General features: G+C 50.6%; 1 protein-coding gene across 3 annotated transcripts in view; it reads right to left on the minus strand.

Moving 5' to 3' along the window:
- Positions 1–550: 550 nt before the first annotated feature.
- RICTOR (RPTOR independent companion of MTOR complex 2) overlaps positions 551–23,048 on the minus strand; it is a 1,600,666-nt gene continuing 1,578,168 nt past the window's right edge. The window contains exon 37 of one of the 3 annotated variants that reach the window (XM_078674985.1): positions 551–2,098. In XM_078674985.1, the coding sequence (XP_078531111.1) occupies positions 2,024–2,098 (75 nt within the window). In that variant the 3' untranslated portion in view covers positions 551–2,023. The remainder of the gene's footprint in view (positions 2,099–23,048) is intronic. The other 2 variants (XM_078674984.1, XM_078674983.1) reach the window with 2 other exon arrangements.

Below are 23,048 nucleotides of genomic sequence, written 5' to 3' on the forward strand. Positions count from 1 at the left end.
ATGTGGAGTAACTATACATTTCATATACAAATGTATTTAAGCAATATTTCGAGCATAGTATTGATGACATAGAAAGAATGCAAATACTTTAAATGTAAAGTCTTTCTAAATCATCACCTGGCCAAGCCCATTGACGTGCACCAGTACTCCACATAGTAAAAGAGTTAATACATCACTTCAAGGAATTTCATACATGCATTTATTTTACAATCCTACTAATGGACTCTTAAATTATTGGCGTCTTACTAAAGCAATTATAAAATACATCTGATTATTCAATAAACAAAAACATGTATATAACTCCTTAAAGTGCTATATTAGATAGGTATACATCTAAAACCTTGATATATATATATATCTAAATATATTTATATGTACATATGTACACACATGTGAATGTTAATATATATATATATATACATATATAAATATATACACACACACACACATACACATTTATGTATATATACATACACAGAGTACCATCCAACAATGTCATTCTATCAAGCGCAAACATTTTCGAAAGGTAACCATGCCACTTATATACAAATATGGACATATCTCCTTTTTTAATTCTTGATAAATCTTTAGGACCTCTTTAGAAAATGAAACGCAATGAAATAAAACACCTGCCCTTTCATTCCATCTAGACAATTGACCCATTCAAAGCAGATGGGAAGATAACTTTGTTATCAAAGTGCCTTCAAAATGCATGTATTCAGATTCCGCTGCTTTTTCAATAGTTTGTTCTCAGAGTTGTGCCATGCTGTACACAGTTCTACAGTGCATCAGAAAATAAATGTAGAAAGAAGTCTGATTCCATCCTCTTTATATGAGGTCAACTATGTCACATATCTGTAGCTAAAGTTCCTTGTTCCAATTATTTTTTATTTCAGCAAATAATCTTATAGAGACCCTGATCAAAATATGACCACTAAAAAAATAGGGTGTAAGGATCTTCAATAGCATTTATAGCAACCTGGTTTTATTCATATAAAATTATAACTTAAAGCTAAAGAATTTTATTTTTAAGGAGAACTGTAATTTCTCATGGAATGTGCAAAATACGTCTTCGTGACCAACGAGATGTGACAATAGTCATTCAAACTGTTTGTGGCAGTTGGTGCTATGTCCCTTCTGACAAGGCATCATGCTCCTTAAATGATCACATTTGATAAAGAGAGAGGAGGCCAATATATTTACCACATGCATCCTGAAAATTGTCTCAAATGAAAATGTCTCAATTGTGTTTTGTTCAAGGAACCAATATGAATTGAGGTTAAACTGTAACAATTTGCAGTGTTCCTTATGTCACCAGAAATGACATAAAAAAATTGATTGTTCAGATAAATGTTCAGATTCTATTTAACTGAAAGACTTCTGCAACTTCAACGTGATGAATCCTGAAAAAAATGTGGCAACGTTAAAAAGTAAAAACCAACAGAAAATCCCATATGACCGAGCTTTTCTTCGTAGGTGAAGTCATGCCATGGTCCACTGTATTCTGAACATCACATCCAAGTAGTGTTTTGCAGACTGAAGAAAAACAAGTGTAATGCCTGTGTTTACTCCATAGTGCCTGTGCTATTGGCTTATTCCATTGACAGAAATGGGATGCAAGGAACAGGCCATAGATGCTACAGAGTTCATGGCATTATTTTCTTTGTCCTGCAGAGAATTCAGAGTCAGCCCTTTACTGAGCTGATCTAAGATTTGTCCTGTACAAACATTCCTAGAGTAAAAAAAAAAAGTAGGTGTTCAGTGCTTGGCTCTTGCATACATTGATAACTATTATCCATACTCTTTCCATAATCCATAGGAACGCCCCAATACTTTTCGTTAACAGGGGACACCATTTTTTGTGTTCAGGTAAAAAAAAAATGAAGGTTATCTTTAGTTCACTGTGCATGTACCAGCAATTACTAGGAACCGACTGGCAGAAGGTGCTCCTTTGCTTATTGTCCAGTTAATCATAAGTTAACTGAAATAGTTATTCAAGTTCAGTACACAAGTAAAACTACTGTCAGGATTCAGCAGGAGGTTCACTTATGGGTTGCTTTGGTGGCATTGCAAGCACAGTTTCAGCTTCGTCGTGCATCTAAAAAAGAAATAAAAAAAATGAGAAGGTGTACTTCTGGTGTATAAGAACAAGTAAACACTATTTCTGGTGACTCCTCACCTTGTGAATACCCCAGGAGCCAGTTTGGATCAAGATAATTTGTTCCAGTAATTCTCTTGTGTACTAGTAGGTGGTGCTGTGTGAGTCTGTCTCGTCTTCATCCGCCTCAAAAGGGTCTACAGAGTGAGAATTAATTACCACCCCTAAATGCTTTACTTTTTTAATTCTGTCCCTAATGAACAAGTTACTTACCTTCGGTAACGATATATCTGTAAGAAACAGTAGTTAGTATTAGATTCCTTACCTTAGAATATCCCCAGGCGTCAGTCTGGATCCGGAAACTTTTGCGTAGCAGTACCCCTGCGCGTCGGTAGGCGTCGTCTGCAGGCGTCCCCTGCGGCTCCGCGTCGTCGGCGTCGTGCGCCGTGATGACGTCGCTGGAGTATATAGACGCCGCCTCCGCGCGCTGACGTCAGTTCTTTGCACACAGCTTTTCCGCGCCAGAACACGCAGAGCCATGTGAGAACTAACACTGGTGCCATTTGAAACTAGGGCCCTGAAAGGGATGTCCTTAACCCTAGGTATCAGTTCGCAGAACGGGGAGGATGGGTGGGGCGGTAAGGAATCTAATACTAACTACTGTTTCTTACAGATATATCGTTACCGAAGGTAAGTAACTTGTTCATCTGAAAGAAACAGGTTAGTATTAGATTCCTTACCTTAGAATAGATACCCCAGCAATACCAACCCCGGTGGTGGGTCTGCGAACCAATACAAACCTACACCAGAAAGTCCTGGAGGACCGAACGGCCAAAGAAGCCATCCCTCCGGACTTGACTGTCCAGGCAGTAGTGCCTCGCAAAGGTGTGCAGCGAGGCCCACGTAGCCGCCTGGCAAATGTCCTGCAAAGGGACTCCCCGGCCCAGGGCAGTAGTAGCCGCCGTGGCCCGAGTGGAATGGGCCCTCAGCCCAACAGGAGGCTCCTTCCGAGCCAAAGAGTAGCATGCTTTGATGCACAGGACGACCCACCGAGAGATGGTTCGTTTCTGTACCGCCCTTCCCTTCTTCTCACCCACGTAGCCAACAAACAGTTGGTCATCCACCCGGAACTGGCGTGTGCGATCCATATAAAATGAAAGCGCACGTTTTGGGTCCAGACGATGGAGCCGCTCTTCATCTTTTGAAGGATGCGGAGGCGGGAAGAAGGAGGGTAAGGTGATGGACTGCCCGATGTGAAAAGCAGAAACTACTTTGGGCAGGAAAGAAGGCCTAGTCCTAAGAACCACCTTGTCAGGATGGACGGACAGGAAAGGAGGTTTGACCGAAAGAGCCTGGAGCTCACTCACTCTCCTGGCAGAGGTGATGGCAACCAGGAAGGCCGTCTTTAAAGTGAGAAGGAATGAGGCGGCTCAAAGGGAGCACACATCAAGAATGTCAGAACCAGGTTCAAGTCCCACTGAGGCATCACGAACGGAACAGGTGGATACATGTGCGTGATGCCTTTCAAGAATCTCAGTACAATAGGGGACTTGAATAAAGATGGCTGATCAGGTAGCCTTAAGAAGGCGGAAAGGGCAGAAAGGTAGCCCTTGATAGTGCCCAGAGCAGAGCCCTGCTGGGCAAGAGAAAGAAGGAAGAGGAGAACCTCGGAAAGAGGGGCAGAAAGGGGATCCACAGCCTTTGCTGTGCACCATGCCACAAATCTGTTCCACCGGCAGGCGTATACCGACTTTGTGGAGGGACGCCTGGCTGCCAGAATCAGATCACAGACTTCAGGAGGCAAGTCGAGTGGCCTCAACTGACGCCGCTCAATCTCCACGCATGGAGGTGGAGGCTGGACAGGTTTGGGTGGAGGACCGTCCCCTGCTGCTGCGACAGAAGGTCCTCCTGAAGAGGCAGGCGGATCGAGGGACCGACTGACATGCTGAGTAGCTCGGGATACCAGAATCTTCGAGCCCAGTCCGGAGCCACAAGGATAACTTGGGCCCGGTCGCGCCTGATCTTCTTCAGCACTCTGGGCAGAAGTGGTATAGGCGGAAAGGCGTACAACAGACCGCAACTCCACTCGCGCCGAAAGGCGTCGCCGAGCGAGTGCCGTCTTGGAAACTCCAACGTGCAAAACTGATGACATTGCGCGTTCTCTTCTGTGGCGAATAGATCTAACCAAGGCTCTCCCCATTGCTGAAAGAGGCCGTTCGCCACGTCCGAGTTCAGACGCCATTCGTGATCCACCGAGCACCGACGGCTGAGTTCATCCGCCCTGGCGTTCAGAGAACCTGCCAGGTGTTGAACCGTCAGAGTCACGCCCTGACGTTCCAGCCATTGCCAGAGGCGCAGAGCCTCCTGGCAAAGGGTCCACGACCCCACACCGCCCTGTTTGTTGCAGTACCACATGGCGGTGGTGTTGTCCGTGAACACCTGCACTACCCTCCCGTTGACAAAGGGGAGGAATGCCTTCAGTGCTAGGCGAATCGCCCGCAGCTCCAACATGTTGATATGGAGCCGGGACTCCGCCGGAGACCAGATGCCTCTGATCTCCGCCTCTCCCAAGTGGCCACCCCAGCCCTGGAGGGACGCGTCCGTCACAACTACGTGCTCCGGTTGGGGAAGGGAGAGGGATCTGCCTCTGACCCAATCGCGGTCCGTAAGCCACCACTGCAACTGTCTCGCAGCGCCCTCCGAGATCAGGACATGGTCGGATAGGTCGCCCTGATGCTGGGCCCACTGAAACTTCAGGTCCCACTGCAGAGCCCGCATCCGCCACCTGGCGTGATGCACCAGTAGGATGCAGGAGGCCATCAGCCCCAGAAGCCGCAGCGTCAACCTGACCGAAACCCGGGATAACGGCTGAAAGATGGGAATCAGAGCCTGAATATCCCGGACCCGCCGTTCCGGAGGATAAACCCGAAACTGCGCCGAGTCGAGAACCGCTCCGATGAAAAGGAGCTTTTGAGAGGGACACAGGTGTGATTTCGGCACATTGATGGAAAACCCCAGTTCGTGCAGGAGGTCTGCCGTCATCTGAAGGTGGTGGACGACTGTTTGGGGCGAGCCCGCCTTCAACAACCAGTCGTCGAGGTAGGGGAAGACTGAAACCCATAACCGGCGCAGATGAGCTGCGACCACCGCCGTCACTTTCGTGAACACCCGTGGGGCGCTGGTAAGGCCGAATGGGAGCACGATAAACTGAAAGTGCTCGTGGCCTACCGTGAACCGCAGGTAACGCCGGTGGGCCGGCAGGACGGGGATGTGAAAATACGCATCCTGCAAGTCCAACGCTACCATCCAGTCTTGTGGGTCTAGAGCAGCCAAGACCTGAGCCAAAGTCAACATCTTGAACTTCTCCTTCCGGAGGAAGCCGTTGACGTTCCGTAGGTCCAAGATAGGACGCAGGCCTCCTTTGTCCTTCTTGGGCACCAGAAAGTAGTGGGAGTAGCAACCACACCCTACTTCTGGCCCAGGAACGCGCTCGATGGCCCCCTTGGCCAAGAGGGCCGTAACTTCCTCCTGCAGAAGTGTCAAGTGGTCCCCCGACACACGGTGGTTCTGCGGTGGCATGACTGGAGGAGTGGACTCGAAGGGGAGGGAGTAGCCCCTTCGGACGAGCTGCAGCACCCACCTGTCCGATGTAATCGCGCGCCAGCGGGAGTGGTGATGGCGAACCCTGCCACCCACTGGCGTCACATGGGCCCGAAAGCTCGGACTAGGAAGATTTGGAGGCTGCTGCGGGGGGAGGTGTGGACTGACCTCGCCGCTGCCCTCTACCGCCACCACGGCGGAATCCACGGCCGCCACCGCGCTGGGGAGCGTTCTGCGGCGCGTGAGCACGTGTGGGACCGCCCCTTCCTTGGCCACGAAAGGGGCGAAACAAACCCGTTTGCTGGCGCTGGGTCGAAAGACCCAAGGACTTGGCCGTGACCCTGGAGTCCTTGAAGCGCTCAAGCGCGTTGTCCGCCTTGTCAGCGAACAGGCGACTGCCATCGAAAGGCATGTCCATGAGGGCATTCTGGACATCCGGCGAGAAGTTGGCGGATCTCAGCCAGGCATGGCGACGAATCGCCACCGTCGTGGACATAGCCCGTCCCAGCGAGTCGGTCGTGTCAAGACCACACCTTATCGAATACCTCGCCACGTCCCGGCCTTCAACCAAGGCCTGGTTGAGCTTGTCCCGCACCTCCTGCGGGCATTGCGGCAGACACTCCGCGACCGTATCCCACAGAGAGTGGGTGTAGCGGCCCAAGAGGCATGCGGTATTGCAAGACTGCAGTCCAGCACTCAAAGACGAAAAGACCTTCTTGCCAAACTGGTCATATCGTTTCGATTCCCGATCGGGCGGGGCCGACGGGAATGCGGACTGGGAAGTGGAGGCCTGGATCACCAGACTCTCCGGGGAGGGATGGGTGGAGAGGAAGGCAGGGTCGTCCGAACATGGACGGTGACGCCTGGCAACGTTTCGGTCAACCGGTGCACCGGAAGCGGGCCTGGACCAGGTGCCCAAAAGGACATCCGTCAGGGCCTCATTAAACGGCAGCAGAGGCTCCTGTGGGCATGACTGCGGTTTAAATACTTCGGTGAGGATGTTAGGTTTCACCTTAGCGACGGGGAGCTCAAGGCTCAAGGCCTTGGCAGCCCTCATCAGGACCACCGAATAGGCAGCCCCCGCCTCCGACGCCACAGGGGAAGGCGAGACAAACCCAGGGTTGGGCGACTCGTCCAGACCACTGGCATCACCTAAGTCACCTACCCAGTCCACGTCATACTGGCAGGCTCGTGACAAAGGGTCCTCAGACCCCTCCCAACCCTCTCCATAATCGTCCTCATCGCCATAGTTCGAGTCGACGATATAGACCGGCTCCTCGGAGCCAATGGGCCCCAACGGCGCCGGACTCGGCGCCGGACGATGCCGGTCCGACTCCGCGTCAGGAGTCAGAAAGGGAACGGGGGTGGCGCCGCGCGGCGCCGGCGCCGGGGACCCGACGCCGGCCGGAACCGACGGCGGAGTCACGGCGCCGCGCGGAGGCGGCACCACGGGTTGCCCCAATGGAATCGGCGCCGGAGAGGCCGGTGGACCAGCCGGCGACGACCCTGAAGGGCCCAGCGGCGCCGGGGCCGGAGCCGCCGGCGGCGCCGGGGCCGGAGCACCCGGCGGCGTCGGAGCAGGTGCACCCGAACCGCTCGGGCCCCCAGACGGGACCGACGGCCCCGCAGGCGCCGTAGGCCCCGCCGGAGGAGACATCGCCCTCATAGCCATGAGGAACTCCTCAATCTCCTCGCGCGACGCGCCTTCCCCAGGGACCGACGGGTATGGGGCAGACGGCGTCGGCGACCCACGCGGGGGTGGGGCCACCCGAACCCCCGGCCGCATCACGCGGGCGTCGGGGGGAGTCGGGGGTACGATGACGACGCCCCGACTTCTTGTGTCGCTTACCTGATGAACCGGAGGAATGGTGGCGACTCCCGGAGCGCCCATTGCGGCTCCGCGATCGTTCCCTCGACCGCTCCCTCGACCTCCGGGACCGCTCTCGACGCAGGACTCCACGTCGTGGTCCGCGCCCAGACACCGGAGGCAGAGTCGATGGTGGTCGGTGACCGACATCATGCGGTCACACCCGTCGCAACTCTTAAACCCGGGCATCCTACCGGCACCTGAAGAAAGAGTTAGAGTAAACAAAAACTTGGTCAAAAGACCGGAGTACTGCTCTTCGGATCTGCGCTAACTGGCGCGGAAAAAAGAAGAACCGACGTCAGCGCGCGGAGGCGGCGTCTATATACTCCAGCGACGTCATCACGGCGCACGACGCCGACGACGCGGAGCCGCAGGGGACGCTTGCAGACGACGCCTACCGACGCGCAGGGGTACTGCTACGCAAAAGTTTCCGGATCCAGACTGACGCCTGGGGATATTCTAAGGTAAGGAATCTAATACTAACCTGTTTCTTTCAGATGTCAGATGCTGAGGTAAAAGTTACTTACCTTCAGTAACGCTATCGCACAGCTCCACAGTGACGCTGTCTCTGGATATCACATCAATGGAGCCATATAAGTCCCCTCCGGCAAGCGGACCAGTTTCTTCAGTGAAACCTTCTGCGCCAGAATGTGGAGCCACTACAGAAACTGGTTGTGGCAAACAAGCTCAAAAAACTTTGTAACATTAATAAAGAAGGAACTTCAAATGGTAGGTTAATCCCAGACATGGATTTTAAAGAAACCTCCAATAAAATCAAAGAAACACAGGGCTACGTGAAACCCTGCACCCAGGTGAATAACCCACATATGAGGGAAGAGATCAGACCCTCTTTAGACCATTCATCAATGGTGATGAACAGTATGGCAGTACCCAAACACAACCTACAAAAACACCAGGCTGTTTGTTAAACCACACATTATGTGACATATTGACAGTTCCAATTTCAAGGCACTGAGAAGACTTTCATAGAAAGAACAAATAAATGAACACTGCTCACTGGTGTGTCGTCCAGAGTGAAATAGTAAGCCAACCCCCCACTCTACCAACCACACACATTTGGAAATGGATGGTGTTGCAACATCTAAACAAAAACTAAGTGGCCAGGCCAAACTGTCTAACCACAACATAGATTGAGATAGTGATCACTGATATATGAACTCAGCGGGTATAACTTTTGCCTCAAAGGTCATTCGCAGAGCGGGGAGGATGGGCAGGGCATTAAGGAATCTGGGGCTAGACTGTGACTCGAGCAGATATAGCGACACCAACGGTAAGTAACTTTTACATCTGATAGAAACATCTAGCCGCAGATTCCTTAACTTTGAGATTAATACCATAGCTATACCCGACTGGAGGAGGTTCTGCAAACTAATCCTACAAAAGTTCTCAAAGAGAATTAGCCGTTCAAAACCAACAGCTGACCAAATGTATGTAGGAATAGCAGAACAAGAGCTTGGTTGTTATTAGAATCCATGATCGCTGTCAGAACATATAAATAAAAAACAACCATACAGGTTCGAGAGAATAGGTCCTTGAAGGAAAAGGGTTGAAATCCCCAGAAGAACCATCTGTCAGAAGACAGACATTACCCCTGTCCCCAAAAGGGTAAGAAAATATGACCACAAAGAGTAAAACACATGATAAAAGTAATTTAATCTGCATTGTTCATAACAATAAAGAACTCAATTCCCCACAGGAAAAATGAACAACAATATCTCCTTGGTTTAAATAGTTTAGAATGAACAAAATGAATATTCATATTCATCCTATGCACCAATAGCATAACATCTAACCACAATGATTCATATATAGATAAATATATATACACATATAACTGTATCATCAGATACTTGTATTGATCCAACAATTCGCAGAATATGACTGGCTAATACCTACTGCCAGAACGCAAGAACATAAAATATTTGCCCTTGTACGGCCTTCAGTGCCATAGTCTGAAAGACTGAACAAAACGTCAAGTCATAGGTAAGCTCAAAACACCAAGGCAAGCGAGAAAAAGAGACTCAATCACATCTTTGATTAAAACCTCTCCCCGCCCCCTTTTTTGAGAAATAACTATCTATAACACATATGATACAGTCATGTATACTCTGTATACCTAATAACTAATTGGAACAGAGAAACAGTTCCATAAAGCGCTTTACCACAATTTTGAAAATGGTAACACATTCTATTAGACCTACAATTAAGTGAACACAAGAGCACATTAAATCATGTATACCCAGTGCCATAAGAAATAACAGCAGACATGATTCCTCATGAATTAAGGAATGCAGAAAACAATAAGCATATCCTCTCCAAAAGAAAGGTTAGGCCGAACAGACAGAACCACACACATCAAGAATATCACAGAAAGAAGAAAAGCTTACTATAAAGCAAAAATCCTAAAATATTTTTTTTCCCCCAAGACTGTTATAGATGAATTGGCAGCCCAACACCTTAGGACATATTGTCTGTAGTTAAGGACAATAAGCCATCACGTTTACAATGGTCCTGGGACAAGTTGGCCCAACTCAAGCATCAAACTTTGGGCTGCCAAATATGGAGCAGCGAATGGAACTGCCTGCAGTTGAGGTAATATTTATGTCTTCACTAGACACTGTTCCTTTACCCTAAAGGCGGAACTCGCAAGCAAAAATACTCTGAGACAGAGCAATGCTTCAACTTGCTGAAGCACCCGAATACTCCAAGAGTAGATCGAGTGACTATACCACAGTCTACAAATGAAATAACCCAATGCTGCTAAAAGAACACTGAAGAAGAAAGCCATGTAACTTGTATACTGAACTGCTCCGAAGAAGCATGTTACAGATCAGCTTTCATACAGGAAGACACCTCTCTTAATAATAGCCTTGAGTAGAAAGCTCATCCTCAGAGGCCAGGAAACAAAGGCAACCTGCCTCAGTCATTTAAATGAATACACAAATAAAAAAAGAAAATGCCACTGAGGATATAACTACTACTCCTCACCAGAGTACACGTGGTAGTACTGAAACCGAAAATGGACATATACAACATTCTAATAAGGTTACTCCTTGACCTACAAAAACATATATCCCAAGCCTAGGGAAAAGCAAAGCATACAGTGGCAGAAAATGTAGGACTACAATTCTGTAGTTCTCCGTCTTTCATGGAAGCATTTTAATGCTGCATCTGCCTGATCGCCGAAAAGACAGGTACCATCAAATGGTATATCAGCCAGAAGCACAAGTTACTTATGTGTAACAATATATCTGTAAGAGACATTAGTGATAGATTCCATACCTTAGAATATCCCCAGGTGTCAGACTGCATCCGGAAAGTTTTTCGTCAGCAGTACCCCTGCGCGTCGGAAGGTGGCGTCGTGCGGCTCCGTGTCAGTCGCTGGCGTCGTATGCGCCGAGATGCCGTCACAGAGACTACTTAGGTGCCACCCATGCGCGCCAACATCAGTTCTGTACACGACTTTCAGCGCCAGGAATGGAGAGCCATGCAAGAAACTGATCACTGGTGCCATGAAACTAGGGCCCTGAAAAGGATGACCTTAACCCTAGAAATCAGTTCGCAGAACGGGGAGGATGGGTGGGGCGGTAAGGATTCCATCACTAACTAATGTCGCTCACAGATATATCGTTACACAAGTAAGTAGCTTGTGCATCTGAAAGAGACACGTTAGTGACAGATTCCTTACCTTAAAATAGATACCCCAGCAATACCTACCCCGGAGGTGGGTCTGCGAACCAAAATCACACCAGAAAGTCCCAGAGAAGAGAACGGAAAAAGAAGCAGTCTCTCCGGACTTGGCTGTCCAGGCAGTAGTGCTTGGCAACAGTGTGAAGCGAGGCCCACGTAGCTGCCAGACAGATATCCTGCAAGGGAACGCGGCGTCCCCAAGCAATAGTGGCTGCCATTTCCCTGGTAGAATGGGCATGCAGCCCCACAGGAGGCTCCTTCTTAGCCAATGAGTAACAGACTTTGATGCAGAGAACGACCCACCGAGAGATAGTCCATTTGTGCACAGCCCAACCTTTTTTGGTGCCCACGTAGCCCATAAAAAGTTGGTCATCCACCTGTAACTGCTGTGTGCGCTTCAGATAGAACGAGAGCGCACGTTTTGGGTCCAGACGGTGGAGCCTCTCCTTCTTTTGAAGGATGCGAAGGATGAAAGAAGGTGGGCAAAGTGATGGTCTGCCCGATGTGAAAGGGTGTGACAAGCTTTGGCAAGAAAGAAGGACGAGTCCTTAAAATCACTTTGTCCAGTTGAACAGAGAGAAAAGGAGGTTTAGAAGAAAGAGCCTGGAGCTCACTCACTCTTCTGGCAGAGGTGATAGCTACCAGGAAAGCCATCTATAGAGTGAGAAGACGTAATGGACAGTCATGAAATGGCTCAAAGTGAGCGCACATCAAATAGGCCAAGACAAGATTTAAGTCCTATTGAGGCATTATGAAGGGCACAGGAGGAAACGTGTGTGCAATGCCTTTCAGGAAGTGATTAACAATAGGTGGACTTAAAAAGAGAAGGCTGATCTGGAAGCCGTAGAAAGGCAGAAATGGTCAAGAGATAACCCTTGATAGTGCCCATAGCAGAGCCCTGCTGGGCCAAAGAGAGAAGGAAGAGAAGGACCTCGGAAAGAGGGGCAGCAAGGGAACCCACAGTCTTTGCTGTGCACCATGCCACAACTTTGTTTTACCTACAGGCGTATACTGTCTTAGTGGAGGGACACCTGGCGTATACCCTCTTAGTGGAGGGACGCCTGGCTGCCAGAATAATGTCACAAACTTTGGAAGGAAGGTCGAAATCTGTCAACTGTCGCCTCTCAATCTCCACGCATGGAGGTGGAGGCTGGGCAGGTTCGGGTGGAGGATCGTCCCCTGCTGCAGAAGATCCTCCCGAAGAGGGAGTCGGATCAGGGGAGCAATCACCATGCTGAGTAGCTCGGGATACCAGTATCTTTGTGCCCAATCCGGAGCCACAAGGATGACTTGGGCCTGGTCGCGCCTCATCTTCTTCAGCACTCTGGGCAGAAGTGGCATACGCGTACAGCAGACTGTAGGAGAGTAGGGTCTGCTTTCCTTTGGTCACCCCACTTTTTGCTTTTTGCTTCACTGGTTTTCGACTTTAATGTGGCTGTGGGCCTGCTAATCAGACCTCAGAGTGAAGACGCCATTCGTGATCCATCATGGACTGGCAGCTGAGTCTGCCGCCCTGACGTTCAGAGAACCTGCCAGGTATTGAACCACCAAGGTAATGCCTTGATGTTCCAGTCATGTCCAGAGGCGGAGAGCCTCCAGACATAGGGTTCACGACCCCACCCCGCCCTGTTTGTTGCAAAACTACATGGCGGTGGTGTTGTCCGTGAACACCTGCACTACACTTCCCCGGACAGAGGGAAGGAATGCTTTCAGTGCAAGTAGGATCGCCCAAATCTCTAAAAGGTTGATATGGAGCTGGGACTCCGCCGGAGACGAGAGGCCCCTGATCTCCGCCTCTCCCATGTCGCCGCCCCATCCCAGAAGGGATGCATCCGTCACCACTGTGTGCTCTGGTTGAGGAAGGGAGAGGTATCTGCCCTTGACCCAATCGGGATTTGTGAGCCACCACTGCATGTTTTGTGCAGTGCTCTCCGAGATCTGGACATGATCGGACAGCTTACCCTGATGCTGCGCCCACTAGAACTTCAGGTCCCACTGCAGAGCCTGCATATGCCACCTGGCATGTTGCGCTAGCAGGATACAGGAGGTCATTAGGCCCAGGAGCCGGAGGGTCATCCTGACTGAAACCCGGGATAGAGGCTGAAAGATCGGAATCATAGCCTGAATATATCCCAGACTCGCTGCTCGGGAGGATAAACCCGAAACTGCGTTGAATACAGAACCGCTCCGATGAAGGGGAGCTTCTGAGAGGGACTCAGGTGCGACTTTGGCACGTTGATTGAGAACACCAGCAAATGCAGGAGGTCGGCCGTAGTCTGGAGGTGGGAGACGACAGCCTGGGGCGAGCTCGCCTTCAACAACCAGTCGAGGTAGGAGAAGACTGAAACCCCTGATTTTCACAGATGAGCTGCGACCACCGCCATCACGTTCGTGAACACCCGAGGGGCACTGGTAAGGCAGAAGGGGAGCACGGCAAACTGAAAGTTCTCTTGGCCCACCGTTAACCGCAGGTAACGCCGGTGGGCAGGCATGATGGGGATGTGAAAATAAGTGTCCTGCAAGTCCAACGCTACCATCCAGTCTCCAGGGTTGAGGTCAGCCAAGACCTAAGCGAGAGTCAACATCTTTAACTTCTCCTTCCGGAGGATGCGGTTGACGTTCCTGAGGTCCAAGATTGAACAAAGGCTCCCTTTCTTGGGGACCAGAAAGTAGTGGGAATAACAACCACGTCCTGCTTCTGGCCCAGGAACGCGCTCGATGGCCCCCTTGGCCAAGAGGACCGCAACTTCCTGGTGGAGAAGCGCAAAATGGTACCCCGATATGTGGTGGAACTGAGGTGGCATGGCTGGAGGTGTAGTCTCAAAGGGGAGGGAGTAGCCCCTTCGGATGATTTACAGCACCCACCTGTCCGAGATAAAGGAACGCAAGTTAGTATGGTGATGGCGAATCTTGCCGCCCACTGGCATGGCGTGTGCCCCAAAGCTCAGACTAGGAAGACTTTGAGGCGGATGCTGCAGGAGCGGAGGTGGACTGACCCGCACGTTGGCCCCTTGCACCGCCTCGGCGGGAATCACATCCGTGGCCGCACAGAAGTTGGTTCTGCGCAGGCTTCTGGCTGAATGAACGTGTCGGAGTGCCCCTTCCGTGACCACAAAAGGAACGAAAAGCAGACGTGGCCAGGCGTGTGGTGGAGAGACCTAAGGAGTTGGCCGTCAAAGGGCATGTCCATAAGAGAACGTTCAACATCCCCCGAAAAACCAGTGAACTGCAACCAGGCGTGGCAACGGAGGGCCACTTTTGTGGAAATCGCCCTACCCAGTGTGTCCGCAGTGACCAGTTCACACCTTATGGCGAACTTTGCTGCATCTTTCACCTCAGCAACAGCTTGGGAAAGCACTGTCTGAGCCTCCTCCGGACACTGAGGCAGCACCTGCGCAACCGTGTCCCACACAGCGTAGGAATAGCGGCCCAAGAGGCATGCGGTGTTCACCGACCGCAGCCCTAAGCTGGCAGATGAAAACCATTTCTTGCAGAACTGTTCCGCCTTCTTGGATTCCTTATCCAGCGGAGCGGTAGGAAATACGCTTTGGGAAATGGAGGCCTGGATGACCAGGCTCTCCGGAGTTGGTTGGGTGGACAGAAAAGCACGGTCACCCTGGGCCAGCGATGGCGCCGGGCCACGTTATTATCCACGAGAACTCCTGTGGACGGTCTAGACCAGGTGCCCAGCAAGACGTCAGTTAATGCCTCATTGAACGGAAGCAGAGGCTCCAAAGAGCTTATCGCCGGCTGAAGTAATTCAGTGAGGAGATTAGTCTTGAGGGTCACTGTAGGCAGGTCAAGGTAAAGGGCCTCAGCTGCTCTACGGAGCACCACAGTGTATGTGGCGCCCTCCTCAATAGCCACAGCAGGAGGAGAAAGAAAACCAGGGTCAGAGGAGAGGTCAAGGCCACCGGCATCCTCTAGCTCTTCTGTCTATTCCTGTTCTGACCCGCACTGCCATGCGAGACGGTCCTCAGACCCCTGCAAGTCATCCCCTTCCTCCACTGCCCGTGGAACTGGCTCCGGTGGTGGGGGTGGGACAGGGAAATATAAATGGTCGAATGGCGCCGGTCCGGCTCCGTGTCCCAATTAGGGCCCTACCCAGACACAAAATTGTCCGGCAACCGGGGCAAGGGTGGTGGTGGAACGAACGGAACCCACTGCAGCGCCGGATTGGAGCCGTGGACGACGCCTGGGCCGGAGCAAGGGAGGGCCCTCAACTGGGACCGCGGGGCCTGAAGGCGCACCGGCAGGAGCTCGAGGCCTGAAGAGGCAGTCCATAGCTGCAAGAAAATCTTGCACCTGGGCAGGAGTTGCCAACGCACCTGGATAAGGTGGGTAGGCCGCAGGACTCACAGTCTCCAAAGTAGCTGCGGGGGTGGTACCCCCGGCCCCCTCGTCTGCAGCCGGAGACCAACGGGGGGATGTCGGAGAGCAGAAAGCTTCTTTGAATTCTTCTTATGACATCTCTTACCCGATTCCGAGTGTGAAGACTTCGACCCCGGGGATCGATGATGATGGCTCCGCGAGCGGTTCCTTGAGCGACCCCTGGAACTCGAACGTCACGCAGACGACTGACCCCCTCCAGCAGCTTACGGGACCGCTCCCGCAAGGTCTTTGGAGCCATGGCCAAACAGTCGGAACATGACCAAGAGTCATGGTTGCGCTCCAGACAGTAGAGACAGATGCCATGGGGATCGGCAACTGACATTGTGCGGCGACAGGCCCTGCAGGATTTAAACCCAGGCATCTCTACGTGGCACCAGGAGTCACAGACTAAAAAATGGAAGACAAATAGTCTCAAAATATTAGACAAAAAGTGACTAGGGTACGTGCTCTAACCTGATCTGCGCTTGCTGGCGTGGAAAAAGAAAGAACTGACATCAGCAAGCATGGGTGGCACCTAAGTAGTCTCCATGACACCATCCTACTGGTGCAAAAGACGCCAGCAACAGATGCGCGCGGCACAACGCCACCTTCCGAAGGGCAGGGCTACTGCTGACGAAAAACTTTCCGGATCCAGTCTGACACCTCGGGATATTCTAAGGTAAGGAATCTATCACTAACGTGACTCTTTCGGATACGCGAAGATGCCAACCAAGCCAGCCGTCTTAGCACTACTGCAGATGCCATGGCCCGACCCACAGAATCTGTTGTGTCCATGCCACACCTTATGGTAAGCCTAGCGGCCTACTGACCTTCTCTAACCCACCTCTGCACGCAGGCTATTCAGAGGAGACAGGAGCATGTTCTGTAAAGAATCCCACAAAAAAAACTGTTCTGTAAAGAATCCCATAAGGCATAGCAAAAAAGCCCCAGCACACAGGACTTGTTGGTGGCTCTCAATGCTGAGCTAGCTGAAGCAAATATATGCTTATTTCAAGCATCTCAAGCCTAGCATCCTTTCCCACCGGAGTCTTAGGAGTAGAATCTATATCCTGGGAAGATGATGCAGCCTGAGTCCTCAGGCTATTAGTGGAAGGATGTCTATGTAAAAAAACTGGGTCCGCAGGTGAAGGTAAATGCCTACGTGCAAAATCACTGTCCACTGAACCCGAAAACTCAGGCTTAACACAAGCACCTAATTAAACATCAAATAGGGCCTCACTATATGGAAGATTAGGCTCTTCTCATGTCTGACCCCTAGCAAAGGATTTCAAACAAAAGGTCTGTAGACCTCTGTACTGTGGGCAGTGACAAATCTAAAACTGCAGCCACTTTCCTCAGCTTGTCTGCAAAGGAGGAACTGTTAGGCAAGACTAGGGGGAACAAGCAACCCTGAGGCTGGTGAAGAAAGCAGCCCACTAGGCTCACCAATAGCTGTAAGCCAGCTATCCTCCACCTAAATGTTGGAAATGGGCTGAGAAAATCCTGCCCCAGTCGATACAGGTGGACCTCCCAACACCTCTTCCGGAAAAGGGGCAACAAATTGTACAATCCCCTCAGTTTGCAACCAACGCCGTATGACACCGAAGTGGCGCCATTACGACGTCGACTGGGGGAGGAGAGGCGACTTCGACCGCCGCCACCAATGTTGGAGTTGGTTGATCAAAGACCAGTGTCTTAGGCAAAGATCCCAGAGGACTGTGATCCTGCGCCAAAGTGATATCAGCTGGAGTCGACTGGCGCGGATTCATCCACTCCGATGGCGCAACCGTCACCGAGGACAAATTCTCTGACGGCGCCCCACTCACCTCCTTGGGGCCTAGAGGCGATCCAGCGGGAGATGGGATCCCAAAGATGAGATGTAAGGAATGATAATATTACCTCATCTGAGCCATCGACGCACCAGATCCCAGAAACATTTGGAGATACGGTGTGGATTTGTGTACTGCTTCCTCAGTTGTTGAGCGGGAGGAGCCATGGGAGACGGAGTTTCCACATGGTGAAGCCCTATAATGTCGCGACTTCGACCACCCCTTACTTTTCGACTTCCTGTCAAACGATGTCCTCCAGACCAGCTACGACTCCTAGATTGACCATGGAAATGTTCCATCCGGGACGACGGAGAGCGAGTGGTACAAAAAGCCACAACCTTCTCCCAACATCCAGCGTAAATGTTTTTTGTAGATGGACATCTGGCTGCTGAGTGACATCCACTACCTTAGGTGGGAGGTGAGAAGCAGTCAACTCCCACCTGTTCTATATCCATGCAGATCCGGGTGTAAGGCTATGCCCTGTTACTAGAGGGATCATCCAGAAGTGTCAGTCTAATAAGGGAAGAGATGCTTAAGACCATAATCCCAGTAACACCCTCTTATTGTCAAATCCATTAAGATGACTTGGGTCTGCTTGTTCCTAATTTTGTTCAGAACTTTGAGCAGGAGAGGTAGCGGTGGGAAGGCATACAGGAGGCCTGAGTCCCACTCTAGGTGAAAAGCATCTCCAAGGCAGACTCGCCTTTGGACCTTCTATGTGCATAAGATTGGAACTGCAAGTTCTTAGTGTGGAGAAAAGATTGATCAATTTGAGTTGAGCCAGCCTATCTCTGGACCACTAGGCTTTCAGGCATAGGATGTTGGAGGAGGAAAGCTGGGTGCTTAGAAGCAGGTCTGTTTTGTCTGGCAATTGGCTGTTGGGCAAAAATAGGACCTGGCCCAGGGCCCATTAGTGTATCTGTAAGATACTCATTAAAGGGGAGGAGTGGTCCTGTGTGTAGGAGAGTGGGGTCTGCAATCCCATGGCCACCCCAGATTTTTGCTTTTTGCTTCACTGGTTTACGACTTTCCCTGGCTGTGGGCCTGCTAATCAGACCCACAGCCCAGCTGTTCTCTCTCTAAATTACAACCATGTACCCTAGGTGCATTTACCAATTGGTACTGGGCCACCTTATCAGTCCCTGTACAGTATACCTTAGGTATCCAGGGCATAGGTGTACCCAGGGCCTACCAGGGGCTGCAGCATGTATTATGCCACCCCTGGCTGGCCACCCAAATTTGACACAACTGGCTGCACGACAGCTGGGGCAAGGTGGTGTAAACACCCTTTGCTTTAGATATAGTATTCCTATATCTAACCCTAAAATGGACACATATATTCCTATCAGTCACTTCTATGGCAGGCCTTATCAATCCTGAAGGCAGAGTGCTTGGAATTATGTGAGATGGTGCTCTGGCATGAGCTGAGCCCGTTTGTAGCTTGCGGAACCAAGTCCTAATAGCTGTTCCATGATAACGCTATACCATATACTCTTAAGTGCATTATAATCCTCGCGGTTAAATGCTAACTTTGGCATAGCATTATCAAAACATGTCGAGTAAGGTGTCATACGAATTGGAATACTAACCCCTCGCCAATTCTGGCGACGGGGTTAGCATTCCACCCTTCTAGAGGGACACGACATGTCTGTAACTGTAAACCCCGGTTAAAGTTAACTCTAGCCTCAGCATCACAAAATGGATGCTGCCACCACAGACACAAGTCTGACCTCCTGCTGCTGGGAGTCCTTCCAGCGAGGGTGGCTTGCACAAAGGGTTTCCTGCCTTGGGAGGTGCTAGCACCACCCCAGACAGGATTTTGTGTATTAGGTAGGACCAGGCTGAAACGAATGAGACATGCCTGGGGCACACAAGGTGCCCTGTGCATACACCGGTTCCAACCAGTTGCTGGGGCACTCCAGCCCCAGCTCTGGCGGGAAACTGGACAAAGGAAAGGGGGTGTAGCCACCCCCCTTCCTGGTCCCACCCAGGGGAGGGACCTAGTCGTAGTGCAGCCCCCTTTAGCCAAATAAAGGTAGGATTAATCTTGACAACCTTCCACGAAGAAACTCTTGACCTTCGACCTCCTGAACATCAGAAGACTGAAGAATCTCCCCTATGGTCAGGAAGTGACCATCCTGCTTCGCAGGCACCATCAAGCTCCTGTGCAGTTTGCGGCAAAGTCCTTCCATCCCGGAATCTGACGACCCAGCTCGACAAGACCCGGACCTCCAGACCTCTCTGACCTCTACCCACATCCACAGCCCAGCTGGGACCCGTGGGTGCGACGAGCAATGTGGAGACGGCCATCTTGAAGAATCCTGCACAGCGCTTCCTGCACGACCCCTTAGGGTTCCTCAAGTGAGTGCATTGGGGACTGAGAAGCCCCACACCGACGCAGCTCCTGCACCAAAGACCTGCCCCCCAGGCATCCCCGTGATCTGCGTGGGGCCCTTTTGCCTGGTTGCTGCCCTTCCTGTTGTCTGGTCACTTGCCGGCTGGCTTGTGCCCTCTGAGACGACGACCCGAAGATTTCAACACTGCTAGTCTGGTCCCCCAGACTGGCCCTTGCTTCCTTGTAAAAGAGGAGCACCCCGGACCCTCCTGGTCCACTCAAGACACCATCTTTGTTTCACCGCGTGGCTTGCATTAGCCAAGGCCTGTTGTTCAGATCGACGATCCGACACCGCCAACAGCAGCAGACTACGTGGGACAGCTCGTGCCTCCAGCCTGGTCATGAAGAACAGCTCCTGGTCCGCGCAGCTACAGAGAGAAGCGACCATTCCTTCACCTGAACGCGGTGACAGCATCTGGTTCCCTCCTGGTTCCAGCACTGTCACTGGCTAGTGACCAAGACTCTGTCCCCTTCCTTTTCAGGACATCCTTCTTCCTAGTTCCATCCTTGGAACCACCGGACTCCTCCATCTGGCTGCCTGCCAGCAACGTCTTGTTTCAGGCATCACCGGGATCAACGCAGCAAACCCGACACTACTTCAGCCCTATGCACCCGCAGCCTGTGGGTTAGGTAATTAAAGCTTCTAGGTCCTGAAGTCTATGTCCACTATCCTAGTGTCCAGGTCCACTGTTGTTTTCCCTCCATCCAGCCGGGTTTGTCCGGAATCCGTAACTTTGTAAACTGTTGCATCCATAGACGTTGGTACGCATCCCGCGTGAGAGTTCCCACTCTGCATGTGAGTCCCGTGGGCCTCCGGCTCCTTACTTACCTAGTTTGTAGCGTAGTCCCACCGATCCTCCAGCCTCTGGATCTCCTTACAGTATTTTCTTTCCTCGCATTGCATTGTTTTGAGTATATGGTTTGTCGTGCCCCTAAGGCACTTGTGTAAGTATTGTGCGAACTCGTATTTCCTTTTTAGTATTGTCATGTGCTTAGCCCTCTGATCTCATAAAGAGCTCAGAGGTGTTGTTATTAATAAATAGATTGTTTATTTTCATAACAACCTGTGTGGTGTCCTTTCATTTGGTATTCAAGGGGTTATATTGTGGTAAAACAGCTGGCTTCACATGCCAAAAGAGATTAGCCTAACAGACTGCTTTTGTCCACGCTACTAGGATAGCTGGTCTATACGGTTGACTTTACAACCAATCACCATAAGGGTTGTTTGGACTGATACAAGGTGATCACTAGAACTAGTGAGCATCATATATCAGGCCAACTTCTCACATTGGTGTGCAGCGGTTGGGATTTGAGCTTGCTGTTGTTTTACCACGTATAATCTTGAAAATATCATTTGAAAAATCACATAGGTACCTAGGTACATATAACAAGCTTAGAAATACTCGGAGTTCTACTGAACCAGCTGTTGTAGTAGAAAGGGCCTAGCACACCCTGACTACAACTCTTAGCAAGGGATCAGTAGGTAAACCCATAGTGTAGGTAGGTGCATCACTTACACCACACTAGAAGCATGTCTACCCATGGAGAGTCTTCAGAGACTCCCCTTGTGGTTGTTGACCCTCCACAGGTCACTTCCAGATATGCAGCCCTTAGCTTCCAGGAGATGAGACAATTGTGTACCTTCAGGAAACTAAAACAGGGTTCTAACCCTACCACTCCTTTTCTGTTAGGTCTCTTAGAGACTTATGATGCTAGAAAAGCTACTCATACAGATGGGAGCATGCCAGCCTTAGAAGGTACCCTTGGTGATCCTGACCTCCCTGAAACTGAGGAAGTAGAGGAGGAAGAGGATGAAGAGGTTATTTCTGGGGATGAGGCAGACAATGGTCCTGAGCTAGTCAGCAGACTTACTAGGGCCAACTTAGACCTACATAGGGAAGGATCTGGGGGACCCCCAGTACTGGCCCTAAGCAGGCCTAACTTTGGAGTTAGAAGAGATAGGTCTCATTCTAGGGACTCCAATAGATCTGTGCACTCTCATGCCTCTCCCCAGAGGAGAATGACTTCCCCTCAGAGGAGAGAACATGAAGCAAGGATGAAACAGGCTAATCTGAGGATTCAGAGGGAAGAACTTGCCCTTGCCAAGGAGAAGCTTGCCTTTGCTAGAGAGCAACAGTTGAGTGGGGCAGTCCCCACTGGTGGCAGCAATATCCCTAAGGATAAAGACAGGAGTTTTGATACTAGACACCTGAGTAAAATAGTGCCCCCCTTTAAAGAAGGGGATGACATCCACAAATGGATGACTGCTTTGGAGAGGGCCTGCACTGTCCAGTGCATCCCCCAGAGTCAGTGGGCAGCTATATTGTGGCTCTCCTTTGAAGGTAAAGGTAGAGATAAGCTCCTCACTACTAGAGCTGAGGATGCTAACTATTACCAAGTCTTGAAGAATACACTGATTGATGGGTTTGGCTTAACCACTGAAAAGTACAGGTTGCTGTTCAGAGACACCCAGAAAATTCAGTCTCAAGATTGGGCTGACTTTGTTGATTGTGCCACTAAGGCTTTTGAAGGCTGGTTACTGGGAAGTAAAGTTACTGATTACACAGGATTGTATAATCTAATTATGAGAGAACAAATCTTAAGTAATTGTCAAAATCAGTTGTTGCATCAGCACCTTATTGACTCAGATCTGACCTCTCCCCAAGAATTGGGAAAGAAGGCAGACAGATGGGTCAGGACAAGGGTCAAGCAGCAGAACCAGAACCAGGGTGGTGGCCAGAAGAAAGCAGATCCCAAGGGTAATGAGAATACACAAAATTACCAGAAGTCTTCAACAGGGCCCCAACAATCTAAAGAGGGTGGGTCCCAGAATTCCCAGAATTCCCAAAAGAAGAAGAAGAATGGTCAGAAGAAACCATGGTGCCAATACTGTACAAGTAATACTCACTGGTTTAGTGAGTGCACCAAGAAAGGCCCAACTCCTACCACTACTGCCCCTAAGGCACCTGCACCCCCTAGTACAGTAAGTAGTGGTAGTAATCCTCCTAAGGCTATAGTGGGGTTAACCCTGGGAACTGAGGCGGGCTCTGACGTAGTCAGAACACCTACTCAGGCTGTTCTTGTTTGTACTGGGGACATGGATATGACCCCTACAATAAGTCCCAGTACTCTGGGCAAGTACAGGCAAACGCCTTTGATTAATGGCTCAGGCCTACA

This window comes from Lissotriton helveticus, chromosome 2_1 (genome assembly GCF_964261635.1).
Source record: "Lissotriton helveticus chromosome 2_1, aLisHel1.1, whole genome shotgun sequence".
NCBI lineage: Eukaryota > Metazoa > Chordata > Amphibia > Caudata > Salamandridae > Lissotriton > Lissotriton helveticus.